The sequence below is a fragment of the Mastigoproctus giganteus genome, chromosome 10 (genome assembly GCF_048544385.1).
Source record: "Mastigoproctus giganteus isolate SK-2022 chromosome 10, ASM4854438v1, whole genome shotgun sequence".
NCBI classification, from domain to species: domain Eukaryota; kingdom Metazoa; phylum Arthropoda; class Arachnida; order Uropygi; family Thelyphonidae; genus Mastigoproctus; species Mastigoproctus giganteus.
This window is the reverse complement of record NC_143584.1, coordinates 97,026,139-97,046,796: the sequence shown is the minus strand read 5'-3', so window position 1 is coordinate 97,046,796 and position 20,658 is coordinate 97,026,139. Positions and strand designations below refer to the sequence as shown.

At 36.9% G+C, this 20,658-nt stretch overlaps 1 protein-coding gene across 1 annotated transcript in view; it reads right to left on the bottom strand.

The window, feature by feature from the left end:
* The window catches only part of LOC150079179 (intermembrane lipid transfer protein Vps13D-like), a 129,922-nt gene that overhangs the window by 11,818 nt on the left and 97,446 nt on the right, over positions 1-20,658 (bottom strand). The window contains exon 5 of the mRNA XM_090382983.1: positions 14,197-14,350. Within this exon, the coding sequence (XP_090239109.1) occupies positions 14,197-14,350 (154 nt within the window). The remainder of the gene's footprint in view (positions 1-14,196; positions 14,351-20,658) is intronic.

The following is a 20,658-nucleotide window of genomic DNA, read 5'->3' as shown; positions in this document are numbered from 1 at the left end:
TTGGTGGTTTCGACTAATATGTCACCAGATTTCAGTCTTCTTACCATTTTTGGTGATCCGGCTACACTTTCTAAACATTTCTGTATATAAAATGGAGACCAAGTACCCAATGACTGATTCATTAGCGAATGCAGTATGAGGAAAGATGGATATTCCATTTGAGGTACATCTGTTTTCATCCTTTTCCAGGTTTGATTATCAGAGTCATTTTGCTGCAAATCCACAGAAGCAGGATTTACAGTCTTGAGAGGTGGAAAATTTTTGGTTTCATATTTGCTCCTTTTGGCCCTGGAAGGAGAACTTTTCCTTCCAAGTTTCCGGCCCTGCCACGGGGAGGCAGGAACAGTGCCACGAGGTGACCAAGCGGCTGTTAGTTGTGTTAATGAGAGAAAAAAAAAAGAAACAGAAAGGTGACTTTCCTTTCTGGGCCTTTGCCTACCTCCTGTAGTGCAAAAGAGCTACTCTAAATGAAAATGAGGAAAATGGTATTTAGAACGAAAAAGAATCTATATCTGGCAAAAATTCTTTAGAAGGATTGCTTTAATGAATGCACTGAAATCGCTCGGCCACGGAACATTCGGCACCCGAGGCCAATATCCCTTGATTCTAAAAAATAGTCTGCTTCCATCACCCCATATCAAGCTGAAACTGATCACACAATCTGTTAACACACGGAATCCTCAAGATACTACTTCCATGAATATTCGTGCAATCTTTATTTCCAAAATTGTCTGATGCAAAAGTCAAAGGAGGAATAAAACAACTGGAAGACAAAATAACTGATGTGTAGTGAAATGCCTGGCTGTCATTTCACCTTGCAGTGAATGATTTTATCAGAAACACAGAGTAAAAATTACAAAGAACTAAAATTCCATAAAAGTGGGCTGCAGAATGTCAATCAAGCTGCACTTCTTGTTCTCTCATCTGGATTTTTTCAGAACAAACCTGGGTGATGTTTGTGAAAAGCATGGAGAGAAAGATTGCACAACAATATGTTAGTCAATGGATAAGTACTAGACAAGGTGGGATGAAGCTATGATGGGTGACTTTATCCAATTCTTGGTCTGGAATGATCACACTGACCATAAAAGACAACGGTGTTTTAAATGTACATATTTAAGGAAATTGTTTCTTATTAAACAAAGGACGGTTTTTCTTTTTATTTTGTGATTTTTTAGATTATTTTGCTTACTTGTAGCAAAAGATACATACTTCATTCTGTACAGAAAATAAATACTGTTAATAAATCTGATATATTATTTTTCACATTTACTTTTTTTTCATATTTGAGAAAACTATTGATGATATGCAAAAAACTATAGCTGCATTCAGATTCAGCACACCCAAATTCATAAAAAAACAAAACCATTTTGAAAATTTTGAATGCTGTGTTATATTCCCAGCACATCTTAAAAAGTTGTATTTCTTTTTCAGATGTGCTGGGAATATTTTTCAGCTGTGGTGATGGCATGTTTCTAGCACATACGGCTAGCTTACACTCTAGTTCAAGGTGCCTGCAATATATTCCATCCACCACCATTATAACTATCACACAATCAATCTTTGCACATACATAAAAGTCAACACTTCATTGTTCATTGGAAACATTAGTACCAATGTCTAAATTTAGAACCATTCATGCACAATTTAAATTTATACAATCCAAATCTTATTTTCATTTACTTTATCCTCATATTATATCATTTCCACTATTTAAGACTCTTTGGAGGGAATGGGGGGTGCTCAGAACATTAAGGCTATTGCTTTGAAATTATACATACTTTGAATAGAATATATATGTCACTGGAATGATATGTATGTTCCATTCAAAGTCCAGTTATCGGGGGTCTTTTCTTCTAGCTTTCCTATTGTTTATATTCGAGATCAATGTTTGTCTTAAACTGAAATAACGTATTGGCTGTTTGCTCTCTCTCTAGGTCCGTTCCGATATTAAACAGTATAATGACTATGGGGGGGTGAACCAACATTTCATTGCCCTCTAATATTTGTCTAATTCTTCTATTATTCAAAATTTATTCAAACTACACAATTCTACAACACCAGATGGAAGTTTGTTTCAACACTATTACTCTCTGTGTGAAAGCACATTTTTACACATCTATCCCACAACCATTCATTTTAAATTTAGATTTTCTTAAAAATGTTGATCAGTAATACTACTACAGGAAAGATTAGGCTGGCAGAGGCAGATTACAAGAAATCATTGGCTAAGAGAGCAAATAATAGAACCATGGAGTTTTTCACATATGCAAATACAGAGAATTAAAGAGAATATCGAATCAGACTCATGTGTAATGGGTACTACAAAATCTAAATTATCCCAGTTGATATACTTTGCATCGATAGCTGTTACAGAAGACCAATTGTGGTGTGGAGGAATTGTCCAATTGAAATTTCAGAAGATTATTTTTTTAGAAAAACTTTCAAGCCTAAAGGCAAGTAAGGATCTAGGTTTTCAGGGAATACCAGTAATGTGGGGGGGGGGGGGGGTAAGAGAGAGAGAGAGTAATGAACCATTAAGTAAAGGTTAAGGGCATCACTGGACTTATGAGAGATTCCCTTGAATTGGAGAAAGGCCAAAGCATTGAGAATACATTAAATATTCTCATAAGAATACATTAAATACATTAATATCAGGGAATACCAGTAATGGGGGGGGGTAAGAGAGAGAGAGAGTAATGAACCATTAAGTAAAGGTTAAGGGCATCACTGGACTTATGAGAGATTCCCTTGAATTGGAGAAAGGCCAAAGCATTGAGAATACATTAAGGACAAATTAGATAACTACCAACCAATGTAATTTCAGTGGTTGGGAAAATTTTCGAAGCACAACTAAGAGCACACTACAGGATCATTTTGATAAACAGGAACACATCATGGTTTTGAAAAGAAAAAATTATTTTTCACCAATTTGATTAGCTATACTGACAGAGTTCCTCATGAACCAACTGTAGGAAATAATTTTGACATTGTTTACTTGGGTTTTAGAAAAGCATTTTACTCAGTCCACAAGTGAGGTTACTAAATAAGTTGGACCATGTTGGAATCACAGGGAAAAAAATCCTTAGATGTATAGCACTGTGGCACAATTTAAATCTCTAGTTCAGGCTGCAGAGAAAGAGATGTGATTAATGGATACTCTTCAGATTAGATTAAAGTTTTCCACAGGGATCAGTACCAGGCCCACTGTTGTTTCTGGTTTCTTAAATAATATCAATGAAGGAATAGTGGGCATGATGTCAAGATCAAATAGTGAATGATCAGCATCAAGTAGAACTTCTTCAGGATGACTAAGATAGGTTTCAGGTATAATAAGAAAAGCTGAAACTTTTTTTTTTTTTTGCAGCAAAAAATCTTGGGTTTCCTCACTGTGACTTTAGATAATCTGATTATCTCTTCTTTCATAATAGTTTCTGCTAGGTTCCCAAACTGAAATTAACAGAATTAATACTGTAACACATCTAGTCTACTTTATTTTCCATTATACTGAGAAGTAATGGAAATTTCTCCAAAAAAAAAATTTTATTTTAAAATTATCCAATGCCAATTAACTGAATTTTTGCCAACTCAGCATTCATAAGCATATCACTCCACCCCAACCCTCAATAAGCTTTCTGCATCATGAACACTTCCAGCAATAAAGTTTGTTTGTTTGTTATTTGGATTTTAGGAGCATTAACAACTAAGACCATATTGCTCCGGGGATATGCGATGGTCATTCCCTGACCTTTCCGCATCCTCCATATTTGGTGGGCACAGGCTCGAACCCCGGTCTAATCAAGAAGTGTGTGCTACGCACTGCTGCTCCTGCCCACCTGGCTATGGAGGCGCCCAGCAATAAAGCATGAGGAGAGACAAAAAAATTTTGCTTCAAGAGATAAATCCATAAGTAAAAGCATAATTACAAATGCAAAAAAGTTTCCTTTAATTTGAGGTACCATTTTGATACATACAATCCACCAACTTAATGCATTTTGGACAGCACAAATGGACAAAGAAACCTTTTTTTTTTTTTTTTTTTGTCAGCAAAAATAGCCTAAGAAACATTTTCTCGGCCACCATATAGTGCATATATGCTTGGCATCATATAGTGTCAATGTTATAAACTAAAAAGCATTCAGACTGCCCTCATACTGATCCAATGAATACAGGAACAGATCCTTCTTTCCACGATCTTGACAATAAAGCTGTCCTATATTTAATCAGGATCATACTTCTCATGTAGTCTGTTATAATCATAAACTTCCAACTAACCTACCAAATTTATATGTCACATTCTTTAATATATCAAGAATGCCCACTGCACAATACAATTCCTTTGGCTGAGGCATAAAACATAGCACCATAATCTAGTTTGGGTCTGATCAGAACATAACATAAAAACAGTGGTATATAATTTGCACCAAACACCAAAGATGTTTGGGAGAGATTTAATTTCTTTAAGCAAGTGGCATGGATGTATTAAATATGATCCAGAAAAATTAACTTCTTATTGAATAGGCTTAGAAATTTTATGCATTTACTATTTTTTGATCAATTTTAGTATGACTGGTTGAGGACTCAGTCATAATTCAAGCTAGATGTAATGATCATTTACAACAGAAATGAATTGCAACTATCTTATTTTATTTATTTATATTTAGAGAGTCACTAATCACTGTTTATTTTAAGACTATAGGTGTATATTTTGAGACTGGCATGAGACAGCAAGGTTGTCAGCATAAAAATATGCTTCAAATAGTTAGCCATTCACTTAGTGACATTAATTCTTACTGTAAAGTGTCCGGCACTAAGTATGGGGACATGAGGTACTCCTTCCTGCATATACACCGATGAGCCAAAACATTATGAGCACCTACCTAATATGATGTTGGTCCTCCATGTGCAACCAAAATAGCTTGTATCTGGCGAGGCATGGACGCTACAAGATTTCGAAATGTGTCTTGTGGTATCTGGTACCAACATGTAACCAGCAGATCCTTTAACTCCTGTAAGGTCTGTGGTTGAGATGCCACAGATCACAGTTGCTGTTCCAATACAAATCACAGATGCTTGATGGGATCGATGTCTGAAGAATTTGGAGGCCAGGGCAATGGAAATCTTTGTCATGTTCCACAAACCAGTCTCCAACAATCCGAGGGGTGTGGCATGCCACATTATCCTGCTGAAAGACTGCACAACCAGAGGGGAAGATTGTTGCCATGAAAGGGTGTACCTGGTCAGCAATGATGTTTAAGTAGTGGTAGATGTCGGAGTGCCCGGCACAGGGATGACTGGACCAGGGTATCCCAGCAGAACATCGCCCAAAGCATGACACCACTGCCACAGGCTCGTTTTCATCACACGGTGCATCCAGGCACCATCACTTCCCCAGGTAAACGACAATACGTACCCAACCATCCACATCGTTGCAACAGGAAATGTGATTCATTAGACCAAATGACCTTCTTCCAATCACTCAAGGTCCAGTTTCGATGCTGACGTGCCCATTGTAGGCGCTGTCGCCGGTGAACCGTGGTTAGCATGGGCACTCAGAGCAGCCTGCAGCGACACAGTACCATTTTCAGCAGGATTCGATGTATTGTGTGTTGTAACACATTACTCGCCTCACCAGCATTCCAATTAACTGCGAGTTGTGCCACAGTTGCCACGTACCATCCGGGAGAGCCTTAGCTCACCTCAAGCATAGTGCGCATAGTATTAGGGTCAGGTGCCACCTGTAGTTTCCCTCATCTGCGCATTTTTGTAGGCGTGAAGAAATACAGTACTACTGTAAATGCCAGAAAAGTGTTGTATATGACATATTGCGTTAGGTTCTGTTCTTTGTCCTGGCATTTGGCCGCAGGGCCCCTGGTGGGACTCCACATTGCCTGCACACACCGCTAGGAAGTAGCCAGGCTGCCCATTATTCACTGGCTTGTCTCTGCCAGGGTCGCCAGCGCTTCTTGGATGGAGACAAAAAGAGAAAAAAAAAAGTGTAGAGTCGCGGAAGTACAGAGTGTATGAAAGAAAGAAAGGAGGGTATAGCTAGAAATATGGAGGATGTAGGCGAAGGCATCCTCCAAAAAAGACACAGCAAGAGAGCTGCGTGTAAGTTTCTGATAAATCAGGTGGCCCATAGGCCAGCTGATCCTATCCAGGTTAAGATCGGTTGGCCAGTTAGGTAAGGATCAGATGTTTGGGGTGTTACTATTTTGCGTTGGCAATAGGGTACTCCATCTTGTGAAGAGGGCTTGTGCAAACTTGGTAAACTCATAATAGTAGTAGTAGTTTTCTTCTGTAATGAATAAGTGTTCATTTCCTTGAAGGTTATCTTGTACATGAGTAAACAGGATGCTGCTGAGGTCCTCATAGTGTTGACAGGTATATACTAGATGGTTCCAGTCTTCTATTTCACCACATGCACAGTAGGGGTTGTCAATGATTCCCATGGATGTTAGTTTGTGGTTTATTGATCCTTGTCCAGTAACGAGATAGGTGGTGTAAAGACCAGGAGAGAACCAATTTGGAGACTTGGGAAATGTGGCATTCACATAAGGTATAAATTTCTTGGTGATTGGGCCCTTGTCGATAGCAGTCCATCTGTCCTGCTAAGTCTGAAGTAGTAGGATGGCAATTTGTTTCTTTTCCTGCTTGATTTCATTCAGGTTATTGATGGAGAGTCCAAGGATATTGCTGGTATGCCCCTGGATAAACAGTAGTGGAGGCCCCTTCGAATAATCTCCAGATCAAGCAGAAGGATGCCCGCAAGAACCTGAAGGGCTGGGTTGCTAACTGTGCAGCATGCCCTTGTAACAGTAAGAAGGATAGTACACTGGATGTTTCCTAGTTTACGTTTGTTGTTGTAAAGAGATGCCCTGCGAAACCAGACCTCAGATCCATACGTTATGAAGGTTTGTTATTTGGTTTTTAGGAGCATTAGCAACTAAGGCCATATTGCTCCGGGATATGCAGTGGTCATTCCTGACCTTTCCGCATCCTCCGTATTTGGTGGTGACAGGCTCGAACCCCGGTCTAATCAAGAAGCGTGTGCTACGCACTGCTGCTCCTTCCCACCTGGCTATGGAGGCACCGCGTTATGAAGGGAAGGAAGACTGATTTTTACAGAATCTTAAGGGCGCGTCGATTCAATCCCCAATCACGGCAACTAACCAGTGCAATGAGAGCAGTGTAGTTTCTCACTTTTGCGTGGAGGTGTGAAAGATGCAGGGGGAAAGTGAGCTTAGGGTCAAGTACTATACCCAGTAGTTTTAACGTAGAAACTAGCTTGATGGTTTGGCCTTTAAGTTTGATAGTGGGGTTTCTAGTAGGCTGTAGTGATCCCTACAGGAGAATGGATTGTGTCTTTTGGGGTGAGAGTCTTAGTTTTGTGGAGCTGCCCGGTTCTGAAGGATTTGACCCCAAGCATCAATGAGCCGTGGTCGTCCAACACCTCGCCGGTGGTTTGTGGGTTTTCTCTCCTCGAATCACTTTCGGTAGGTATTAACTCCTGTAAGGTCTGTGGTTGAGATGCCACAGATCGGAGTTGCTGTTACAATACAAATCACAGATGCTTGATGGGATCGATGTCTGAAGAAAGCCATGCCGTTTCGGATATCTTTTGTCTTCCATCTTTTGTTGTGGAAGTTGATAGTCTAAATAAATTTAAAGCTGAGCTGCTGGACAGGTATTTGGAACGAATGGAGGGGTGAAATTGGAGCTTTTTTTTTTTTTTTTTTCTGGCTGATGCTGCATAAGCTTGTTTTCTTGCATCGTATGCCTCTACTAATGCTCTGATCCAGTCGTCTGACCATTACAATTTGGCCTTTGTCAAACTTGCTTAAGTCCGCTGCCTTTCCCATCTGAAGAACAAGAGTAACACTGATTAACGGAGCTCAGTTTTTTTTTTATACCGTGTCCCAACCCACGTAGTTGCTTCAATTTGCATAATGACTCGCTGGTGATGTTTTGGCTCATTGGTGTATGTATGTTTGAAAAAGTGTATTGCATAACTGAACTTGAAAGGAACCATTATATAAGAAGTTCTGATGAATTTTGGAAGATGTCCTCAGACAACAAATGCCTTGAAGAATTCGGTATCACCAAGTGCTATCACAGTCTTTTTAAAGGGATATAGCATATGGCATGCTTTACTGAAAAACTATGTTCAATTATCAAACGTTGGAATAAGATTTAAAAGTAAAAAAAAAACAAAATGAACAGTGGTTGTTTTAAAAACTTCACACATCACATGTGTAATAACCTTAACAAATGTGTAATAACCTTAAGGAGTAATAACCTTAACAAATAAGCTATCGACTGTTGGATTTTCAAGCATTGAAATCATTTTTTAATGGATCAAGTAAAATGCTTCATATAAGTAAAAAACAAGGAATGAACAGCCTTTTCATAGTACCTAGAATTATCAGATTGTTTGGACTATTATGGTCTGCTCACAACAGGATTGGGTTTTTGCATTAAAGTGTTCATCAACTTGCCATTTTTTTTTTTAAAACATCTTTTGGACAATGAACTAAATTTGAACATAGCGCAATTTACCAGAGATTGTTTGGTGTGTTTGTAAATTTAACTTTGGAAAGTTCCCAGGTTCTTCACACTTGTGACCCCTCTTCTTTAAATTCAGAGGTTATGAGTAGTGAGAAAAACCATTTATCCTAAAGACAGCCAAACTGTACAAACCTTTGAAACCTTTTCACTTCAATAGCATGCATAAATTGAATTAACTTCTTTAAAAATAGGAGTAAATCTCCATCCAAGATTCATCCATTTTCAGGCATGCAGTCCTTTTTTCAGCACACAAATTAATCAGAAGACAGAAATAGACTATTACCAGTAAGAGGCTGTTCCTGTCATCTGAGTGATTGGTGCAATGGTTCATTCCTGTCATCAAGCCAAAATCTCTCCTTGTTACTCCAGTTGGAATGCTAACAGGTCAGCTTTATCCTTGCCTGAAGTGACAACAGAACCATCTGGTTTGGACAGAGGTGGGGGCAGAGATGGGCAAAAGTTGCGGCCAATAGCTTTGGCAAGAGACCAGAATGCTCGGCTACCATTAGGGCAAGAAGCAAGTTTTCTGCTCTTAGCCTGTTCAAACTCAAGTTTGGACTGATTAATAACTGCTTTACAATTGTTGCAAGCTTTGGTGTAGCCAGAAAATGAAACTGAAAATGAAAAGATAAAGGACGAGATTTTAAAGTGGAGTGTGTGATAATGGATTCCATTCCTGCAAGAATAATTTCACTGACACGATCTGAGCAAACATTAACATCAGAAGTTTTGAAATAGTAGTCCGACCAAGAAAAAGAAGAAAAGAAATCTCAAAGGTCATCCCATTTTGTATTCTTGTAATGCCAAACAATACGAAGTTGGGAAAAGCCATGAGATAAAGGCTCCACTGGAGATGAGACAATCACCAAGTTGTGATCTGAGGTGCCTAAAGGATCTCTCACTTCGACCGTGTACTTAGAAGGGTTGTTTGTGAGAAAAATATCAAGCGTGTTGGCTGTATGGTTAGGATTGTCCGGTATTCTCGTAGGTAAATGAACAATCTGTGCAAGGTCATTAGTAATTGCAAAAGCCTCAGCATCTCGACCAGCTGGGTCGGTGTGACTAGAAAACGGTAGCCAGCTAGAGTTGTGAACATTAAAATCACCAAGGAAAATTACCTCACTGTTAGGAAAGTTGGACTGGAGAAAGTCAAGTTGCAAAGAGAGAAAGTCAATGAGCTCCAAGTGATTAGTGGAGATGGGAGAATGGTAGAGACAGCAGACAAATTAGACACAATGAGGCAGAGAGATTTTAAACCAGAGAAGATCGAAAAGAAGAGATTTCAAATTACCAAGTCTCTGACAGGGAATATCTTTGAGGCGAAAGGAATCATACAGCAAATAATTTGGGCAACTGAGATGAGCAGTAGTTGAATCAACTGATAACTGAGATTCTGTCAGAAAAAGTACATTTAGCAGACTGCAAGTGGAAATGGACATCGTTGAGATTAGAATTGAGACATTTATATTTGTGAAATGAATTAGGAAGAGTTTGGGAGGTTTAGATCTTTTCGCAGATAAGCTTACTCTATTAGTTTGACAATTCATGGTGTATTCAATAGTAAGAAAAAGTGGGTGGGACATGCTCTATGAAGTAATGAAATTTTTGGATATGACATACATATGGTAAGAATATACCCAGATCCTTGACATAACACGGCCTCGACAATGCCCCCTGCATACACACAGTCGACCTGCAAACACCGTTTTAGAGCTGTTCCCTCGAAACGTAAGGAAGATTGAATCTTGCCACGATGTTCATCATAACCTCAAAAGTCATCAATCATACTGCATGATGAAAGAGATGGGGAAGGGTTGACCGGAACTTAATTCTATAGACTAAACATGAGTTCCACCACTTCAAGCCTCCAATAAGCAAAGTGGTGGTATTGCAACGCTTGATGAGAGTCATCTACTACCTAGTATTGCCTGGTAACACAGAGGGGCAGCATTCCTCCATGTGGTGTTGGCACCATACCTCGACCCCTGCTTACGTAGGTTCACACCTGGGTGGTCACCCACCATGTGCTTGTGCATGGAGGTTATACTCAGGATTACTAACATTCTCACCATCGTGAAGGTGCAAGCAGAGGATTTGGCTGTCACAGACCGTCCGGACTGCCGAAATTGGGTTCCCTTGACTTGAGTGTCACCCGAATATAGTTCCATCAGGGTTTTAGACTCCCAGGTAGCAAGTACAGCTTGTTTGGCATATCTGAGAGAATGTCTGTGACAACCTCAAGGACCAAATGGTTATATGAATTACAAAGGTTAAAAATACAATATATATAGTCTTGAAAAGTAATCGACTGCTTTGAAAAATTAATAGCACACATAGAAAAACATGGTGTAATGAGTGTAGCTTGCAGTGAAGCAGATTTTTTTGATTTTGATTTGGTAGTTGTTGGCGCATCGGCTTCTGTGGCCATATTGCACCTCCCAAGGTTTTTGCAGTACTTCCAGCAGTGAAGCAGAGCAAAATTTGGTATGGTGGTGGTGTACCATAGAATAACAATGAAATGAGGAGACTGAAAAAACTTCAGACAGGTATATGGGTCATTTATAGGGGTTGTAGAACAATTATCAAAAAAGGTCATATTACAGAAGTCGATAAAAGATGCTTGAAAATAATCTCAGCTAACGGCATCCCTAAAAAGTTGCACATAGGGTTCAAGGATCTGTTCTCGGTATTTCTGCGCAGTTCCAATACCTTTTTCAAAAACATGAAGGGAGTGTGGCCACTGATCATTATTCTGCCCTGCACGAGAACACCAACTCCACTATACATGTCCCTTTCTCTGATATTGGAGGGATGGTACTGCATTCCTTGTTGTTACCAGATGAAATAATGTCTGTAATCTGCTTGTAGGCTAAAACAGGACACATTAGAGAGCGGAACTCTAACCCCATTTGTCAGGGCTCCAAATCACATGTTCCTGGTGGGACATGCTGTATGAAGTAATGAAATTTTTGGATATGCCATACATATGGTAAGAATATACCCAGATCCTTGACATAACACGGCCTCAACAATGCCCCCTGCATACACACAGTCGACCTGCAAACACCGTTTTAGAGCTGTTTTGATGAGTTTGGTGATGGTTTGGGATTAATGGGATACAGGGCGTAGGGTCCTCTTGAATTGAGCCTTCCTAACACAGTTGATTACAGGACATCATAGGGATTAGAGCCAGATACAGATCTGTTCTGTATCTGGCCAGCTCTTCTTGTAATGGTTCCTGTCTCCTGAAACTGCTTCTATAATGCTGAAATGACAAAGTATGACACATTAAGCCAATGTACCACCTCCGCAAGCAACTGCCTGGCTTAAGACAACCAACAGCCTGCCATCTCAAAGAATCATCTAAACAATAATAACTTGCTATCTTAATTACCACAGATATGCTATCCCATTGAGCAATCTAAAAAACAGAAATGAAGTGAAGTAGTTGCAACCAGTGTTTTTATAGGAATGAATAATTTGTCTAAAGTTCGGCTCTGTAAGGTGGTAGATCAATTTCTATTGGATACTCTTAATTTGCATCCCAGGATGCTTATTATATCATATATTCGACTTCGGCAAAAACTTTTCACAATAAGGTATTCATAAAAACAAAACATTTTGTTCTGTTAATTTTGTTAAGCAGTGTACATTAGAAAGCCATTATTTTTATTTTTTTTTTTATTTTTTTTTTATTTTTTTATTTTTTTTTTTTTGCAGAAAGAAAAAATTTCATATGCATTATAGATGAAATAACACTTGAAGACACAAATCTTATGGTAAAATTTTATAACAAACGTTACAGTTTGGTGATCACCTGAAGAGAATGAGGAAACAGCAAAAAGCTTTGCTGTCTCCTTATGCTAGATATAAAGGTGGCTATAAGATTCTGTGCTAACAAATCTCATTCTCCTGGCAGCACAGACCTAAAATTGATTTGTTTAATCTCAAAACATACTACTTATCATATAATTAAGCATCCTAGGAAGTTGGGTTGGCAAGTGTCACCAATATCATCAAAAGACCATGTTCACTTCCGAAATAAGATAATGTTAATCTGCACATCTTAAACAAGCACTAGAACAAAACTCTCAAAAATCTACAAGGCTAATAAATTTGAGTCAGAACAATTTTAAAAGATAAAAGAATACAGGGCTTAAATTTCAAATTGCCTCATATACATAAGATAATTTAATCAGAGAGTTGAAAATGCTGAAATGTTTCTCCAGATATGCAAAAGTCAAGAAAATTTTCTCAAATATAAGCTTGAGGTCGGATGAAGTAGTTTCAAATCTAGGTGCTGTATTTAGTTGGGCAATGAGAATGCTGATATTTACACTGATACAGAAGTACACATGTCAGTTGTTGCAGTTTGGGTCAGAATCTGTCCTGAAGGGATTTGATGGATCATTCTTTTAAATTGGGAAATGCTACATAGGACTGAAATTTCTCAATGTTAAGATTTTGCTTATTCTAAAATAGCAAGGAAAAGACCTCTATTTTGTGCAGAAGAGCATTGCTGCACAAAATAGAGGTTAAAATTTGGAAATTTCTAAATGAAAAATTTCCAACTAAGAAAATCAGGCATTGTGGCCTTATCGAGAAACCATCCACATCACCAGATTCAGCTGTTGCAGTTTTCCTTTTGTGGGAGAATTAAAAAGGCCACATCTACTCAAAACATCTTTTAGTAAACAACATAGCTCTACTTCATACTATAGAATGAAAACTGAAGAATTTGCTAAAACTACATTTTACATTCATAAGTTTGCAAAACAAATGCCATAAAGAAGACTGCTTTCATGCACTGAGGGTAAGTAATACCATTTTTAAGTGTGATATACCTTTCTAAATGACTACAAATTTTTTTAGATTTGGTAACTAATAAAAGTTTAATTTATAATACAGCACTTGTATACTTTTCCAGGCACTTTAAATAAAATAAAAAATGCACCTGACCTTTGACTTAACACCTTGAACTTACCCAATTTCAAAGTTATTACATGGAGCACTTTATGCAAGGGTGCACCTGCTCCAGGAATAATTCTTCAACACACAGTGGTAAGTAAAAGATTGTGAGCAGAGTTTATAATGACATCTTTCGAGCATACGAAGTTTTGACTTTTTTTTATGAGCTATTTAGCAGAAAGCTGTTTCGAATAAACACATGTTCTTCTCACTGTCATGTCCCCTGAAAATGAATAAACTGGAACAGCATTCAGGCAATTTTTGATCAACCAAAACATTCCCATTGTGCCACACCCATTTATTAAAATATGCCAGCATTGGCAGCATGTAACCTTTGGCTATTCTCAAAATTAAAACAAGACATGAAAGGATAATGAGTTAAAAAATACAAACAAATATGTTCGACAACCTAAAAGTATTCACAAAAATGTTTTTCAGGAGTGGTAGGAAAAGACAACTTGTATGGCTGCAGAAAAATTGATGAATTTTATAAAATTCGTTTTTTGCAACATTCACCAAACATTTTTTGATAAAATCTTATATGTACCAATGTAAATATTTATTAAGCTCAAATTAAAAATAAACCAAAAATTTACTTGAATTTACTTAGAGATTTTATAACAGAAATTTAAAAAACCAGATTAAGGATTCAAAACATACCAAAGGAAGCCTGAATTCTTGCCCCACTAAGAGTTGCTGTGGCAACTTTCTGGGCACCTGAACTTTTATGTTTGATGAAAGCTCGTAACAGAAGAACATTCAGTCGATGGAAGTCAAATGTGACTTCAGTCCTTGCACACAGCTCCCTTAAATTCTACGAAAAAAACAGTAATTAAGTGAAAATAACAGGAGCACTGCAAAACTATTAAATTATCAAAATATAAATATTTGATTGTTATAATTTTCTTAAATATCAGAGAAAAAATGCCTATCTTTACATATGGGGTAATGAACTAAATGATCTCCTACAAAAAAAAATTTAACCTATTAACCTAGGTTAATCTATTAGGCCACAGTAAGCATTATAAATCTTTATAACAATTTTCTGTACAATAAAACCAAACTAAAAATGTGTAGCTATAAATTCAAACACAATTTTGAAGATGCCAGTAGTTCAAAATTAAGACTTTTTTTTTTTTGTTATCAACTACTTTGATGGGTGTATTCACAGACAGATATATAAGTTGCACAGAATGAAAAACCCATATTAACATATGAAGCACTCCTTTGCCTTGCCAGTATCAGCTCAATACAATCCTAATTAAAGTGGTTCAAGTAGGTTTAAATTAGTTGTCATTGATTTTAAGAGAGGTCTGGCTAAGAGTCCTATCTGAAAGAAGTTTTTAAGGCCTTTTTAACTGAGCATAGCCAATTAAAGTTGAGGGAGCAGATTTCTCCTTCCATGAGTTTTGTTTTACAGCCCACACAATATTCAAATTAGCCTGTGAATATTTTCCATTTAGCTACATTTGATTTTAATGGCACAAGGGCAAGTACACCATGATATGCTAATTCCAAAAAAAAAAAAAAAAAATCAGTAACTTACCAATAGGTTATCTTGTAAAAATGTATAAAAATTAAAAAGTAGTGTAAGCGTCAGATTACCAAAAATGAAAAATTTTATCATTCTGATACAGCACAAATTTGTAAATTAAATTCAGTACAAAGAGTGTAAATTCTAATTCTCTCAAAAACCACAGATAATCAAAAAAAAATAAAAATGTCAACAAGAATGCCAGTCTACACAGTACCCAAGATACAAGTACAGGTTCAACCAAGATTATTAACTCATATATGAACTATTAAGCTTTAACAGATGACCTAGTTACAATGTATGAAATTAAAATTTCACCACTGAAGGGACAAAGGGGTCCACATTACTCACACTGAATGTAAAAAGCACGAATTACACAGCATGGAGTGATTGGTAAAGTGACATTTCTACAAAAGAAAAAAAACATTTTCGACAATTTAGTGAAGTAGATGTGGTCTCCTTATTGGCTTAGGCGAAAATTAGATTGGAAGCAAAACCCTAAATGAGCAGCCATGATTTTCATCATGTAAGACAAACCATTAGGAGGATGAATTTCAGCTGGTACAAATTTTCACCCCTTAAAAGATCCATATTGAAGATGTAAGAGGAGGAGAAAGTCCATAATTTTTTAAGGTTTTAGCTGTGGGTGATAGTTGTAGCATGGCAAGAAAGTCATTATAGTATGCCAACAAAGCAGAAAGAGAGTACGAATTTCTGTGGACAAATTAAATATAGTCATATATAAACAAAATCAAACAAGTAACAGTGGATTATAGTCACTCATGCAACTGAAATTTATGCAGAGCCAAACAAAGAAGAGAACTGGGAAGATTCTGAATCTAGGGATTCAGAATATGTTAGACTACCAAAATGAAAACCACATCAAAAAAAAAAAAAAAAAAAAAGGTAAACCATGATGACAGTGTACATTCACTTTTGGAAGTTTAAGTAGAGAATTTCCTTTAGCAGAGAAACACAATGCAGGAAAGCAAGCTTATGCCCCCTCAAATGTTTCGTCTGAAAAAATTTGGACATTAAGCCTGATAACTTCATCAATATCATTGATAAACATAGAAAAAAAACTTCCCATTTCAACCATCCATCGATTGTCCTAAAGTTTTTCGAGTTCTTCCTTGAATTTATTTAAGCTGTCACTTCCACTACAGATGGAAGCTTGTTCCAGCAATCAACCACCCACTGGCTAAGGGCAAATATTTACACACATTTATTCTACAACTGACTACACAATTTGAATTTATGTCCCCTCAAGTGCGTAATCTGAGCAAGTGGAAGGATCCCATCAGTACTGAGCTTGCTCAAACCATTCAAGGCTGTATAGACCTCGATCAGATAACCTCATAGGTGCCTAAGTCTTCAGACACTGCATGTTGCGGAACTTAAGCCTTTCTTGGTTAGAGCAACCCTTTTTTCCCACTCATCAATCTTGTTTCCCCTCTCTGTACTTGTTCCAGCAGCCCAAATACTTCCTTCCAGACCTGTAAGCAGTACTCAAGGTGTGGCCTGGCCATTGCCTTATACAAAGGGACAATCGCCTCATTATCCCTACTAGCACAGTTCCTGTATATCATTGACAAGACTCAATGACCTGTTCCGTCAGCCTGTCTGCACTGCTCACAAAACTTCATATCTGACTGCACAATTACCTCGGGTCTTTTACATTCTCCACTACCCTGAGTGTAGTACTACACAGTTGGTACATTTCTCTGGAGTAAATGCTATACATATGCAGTACTTTGTATTTGTTAACGTTAAACTTCAATTGCCACCTCTAAGCCTGCTGCCAAACTTTTATAGATCCTCTACCAGTAGTGAACTGTCATTACTGTCATTAACAATCCTTCCAACCTTTGTATCGTCTGCAAACTTGGATATATTAAGTCTGACATACCTTTATCAATATCAAAGAATAAATATAGAAAACAAAAATGAGACAAATAGTGAACTCTGGGGAACTACATTAATACAGTAGTCCACGAAGAGCAATATCCATTAACTACCACTCTGTCCTCTACCACTCAACCATCTCTTTATCCATAGCAGCAACTTGCCCTTATTGCCATGCTGATTCAATTTGTACAGCAGTCTTAAATGTGCAACAGTATCAAAAGCTTACCTGAAATCCAAGCATATGAAACCAAAATTATTTTTTGCATCCAGTTCCTTTGTGACTATATTGTAGTCTCCAATCAAATTGGTCAGGCAAGTCATGCTTTAAAAAACCCATGCTGTGTCTGAACTATAACTGCAGTCTTGTCTAGATGATCATACAGTGCATCTTTAACCAGTGCCTCCATTAACTTCCCCAGAACAGAAGTTAACTTAGTTAACAGAAGTTCTGTATTTACTCGTGACATCCTTTGATCCCCTTTGTGAATTTGGGATACATTTACACGTCTTGAGTCGGTGGGGACCTCCGCTGAATTCCAAGGATGCTGTCATAACTACGGCTAAGGGTTTTCTGCCTCCTTTAATATATTTTTGGATAGATCCCATCCACCACAGGTGCCTATCTTCTGTTTAACTTCAACAACTCTCTCTCTCTCCTCCAATTTGCTCTCAGTTATTACAAAATCATTTAGCTACGTTAGGCATATATTAGAAACCTTTTTCAATGCTGCACTTAAAGTGCAGCATTGAAAAAGACTTTAAATGCCCAGTTTTAAAGGAAGCAGAGGGAAAAGCTATACAAACTAGATAGGCATTACAAATGCCACGATGGATGGCATTAGCTGGCGTTCAATGCCTGATAATGGCATCGGAAGCATTGAAAACACCAGCAACTTGACAGGATATAACTATCAAGTTGCTGGTGTTTCACTGGAGAAATTCTCCCATAAACCTTCATTTGTTTGTTTTTTATACTTTTGGGAGAACGATGTTTGACTCAGAGAAGTTTATTTGTGAGGTGGAAAGGAGGCCTGCCTTATACAACAAGGCATTAAAATACTCCTCCAACAAAGAAATAAAGGAAAGTGTTGTATTGAAACTGGAAAAGAAATGTTGCCGAACTGGGATGAACTATGTAATGATGAGCAGAATCAAAAGCCAAGTTCTGAACCTTATATTTATTCTAAATATTACTTCTATTTTAGCACTGTTTCGTTACTTAATGAAATACAAGTTTGTTCGTTGGTATAGACAATTTTTTGTTAGATTCCTCTAGTTACCTGTGTACGGAATCACAAATGTATGTAATTTTAGTTAATAAATAAGATCAAAACAGTAATCGGTAAACTGCTAAAAAATATCCACTGCAACAGCAGAACTAATGTCAGCATTAAAAAAAAAGAATCAAGTGTGGTGTCTCTTCTTTCAAAACAAATTTTGAACCTTTCATTTCAAACATAACTTCAGTGTACTTCCGTGTCTGAAATAATTTTATAACATCTCTCTCTCAATTTTTTTTTTTTTTCTTTTTTTAAAGTATTGTGAAAGCAATGAAAGGAAGCAGCAAGCAGATGCACAACTTCATTGCCAGCATGAAATGGGTAGGGGAAGGGAAAAAAAAATGCATGCAACTGCTTCTTGGCATAATAAATGTAACCAAAAGAATTGCAATGAATTATTTTTGAAAAATGAGAAGATCATACTTCTTTCTTTAAAGTGTATTGCATCTAGTAACACAAAATCAAGGAAATTCATCTGTTCAAAGCCACAGTAGAAACGGTAAAACCTAGTGTAAAACTGATAACACCACAATGCACATTTGATTAAAAAAGTTTGCTTTTTTTGTAATTGTTTTTGGGAACAATATAGGTACTGCATGTTCTCTGAATATATATTGAATATTCTAACGAACTTTCAAGAAATTATTTCTATTATAAGCTGCTTTATAAACTTTGAAAACTGGTGTCGAAGGAAGTTTGCATGAACATTCGTAAAATCAAACAATACTAATCCTTTATTACATGGAAAGTAATCCATTAGGGTGCTGGTGCAGAATATTTTCTGCTTCAAAGGGATCTAAAGTACAGTAGAACCCAGATAACAAATTCCTGCAGAAGAAGTTTTCCACTGGTTTGGTTTCTTAAGTCCCAATTTCATCTCTATATGTTGTAATGTATTATTTTCCCATGTAAGAAGATTCCTGGGTAAAATGTTTTTGCGCATAAAAAGTTCATGATAAAGAATAACACAGTGTATTTTTATAAAGGCGTTTTCTCACTTAATACGTTTTTTAAATATAGAAATTATTTATTTTTAACATTAAAAAATATTAAACAATATAAACATTCAGTTATCGAACAAGTTAGTTCCAAGTATCATATTAGTTCATAGTAAACCACGGAAGTAAGTGAAATGGCATCGTTTATATTATTATATTTCATATTGTGAATGCCTTCAGAACCAGTTGCCCTGACATTGAACTACCTCGAATAAACAGCGCTTTGACAATGGATTCTTGAATATCCAACAATATCCACCCAGGGGTGGTGGGGTGGTAGTATCGGCCGAGAATCCATTGTCGAAGTGTTGGATATTCAAGAATCCATTGTTGAAGCATTGCCTTATTTGAGGTAGTCCAATATCAGGGCAACTGGTTGTGAAGGCATTCACAATATGAAATATAATAATATAACTGTTGCCATTTCACCTACTTCAGTGGTTTACTGTGAACTAAAATTATGCTAAGAACTAGCTTGTTCGACTCCACTTCTGTAGTCTGAGGCTTTCAGCGCTAAAACCCTTTTAGTATAAACATTTTGATATAATGGAAGTGACATATTGGAATTGTTTTCATCGATATCCATAATTAGATAAGTAGATCACATTAATTACTCAGTGGACTGTTGCTTTGTCTTATTGTAATTATGACCTTTTAAGGTATGTTGAAACTCCAAAGGAGCTCATTCTCCCAACTTGGCAATGAATTTACCAACAGCAGAATGTTAAGTAAGAGGAATATTGTCCACAGGCTATAAAAGTAAAGTTCACAAATTTACACTTTATTACCTTACTGAAACTAACAAAATTAAACGATACATGAAAATCGGAAGAATATTTTCCACAGGTTAGCAAAATAAAAATAAATTTAAGCTTACATACACAGCTTAATTAATACTGTAATATGTACATGCAAACTAATAGATATTTCTTTTCACTGATAGTTTGGGAGAGGGGGTAAATTTAAAACAGTAAAAAACATAAGCCATCAATAACAAAGAACAAGGCATGAACAAATTGCAACTAACACAATACAGACAAGTGAGATTAAATGTAACAAGTTTACAAAGCTTAAAAGATAGGAATGAAGAGAAGATTCTGAAAATTTATTAATGCTTTTTATATGATTGAAGAATTGAGCATTAGCATTAGTAGAGGCACATGATACAAGAGAGCAAGCTTATACAGCATCAGCCAAAAAAAAAAAAAAAAAAACTTCCCATTTCACTGATCCATTCGTTCCAAATGTTTGTCTAGTTCTGCCTTGAAATTATTTAAACTATCAATTTCCACTACAACAGCTGGAAGTTTGATCTAGCAATCAACTATCCACTAACTAAATACAGTGAAACTTCTCCTAACGGACACCTCTCGTTAACGGACATTTTCAAATTCCCCAACTC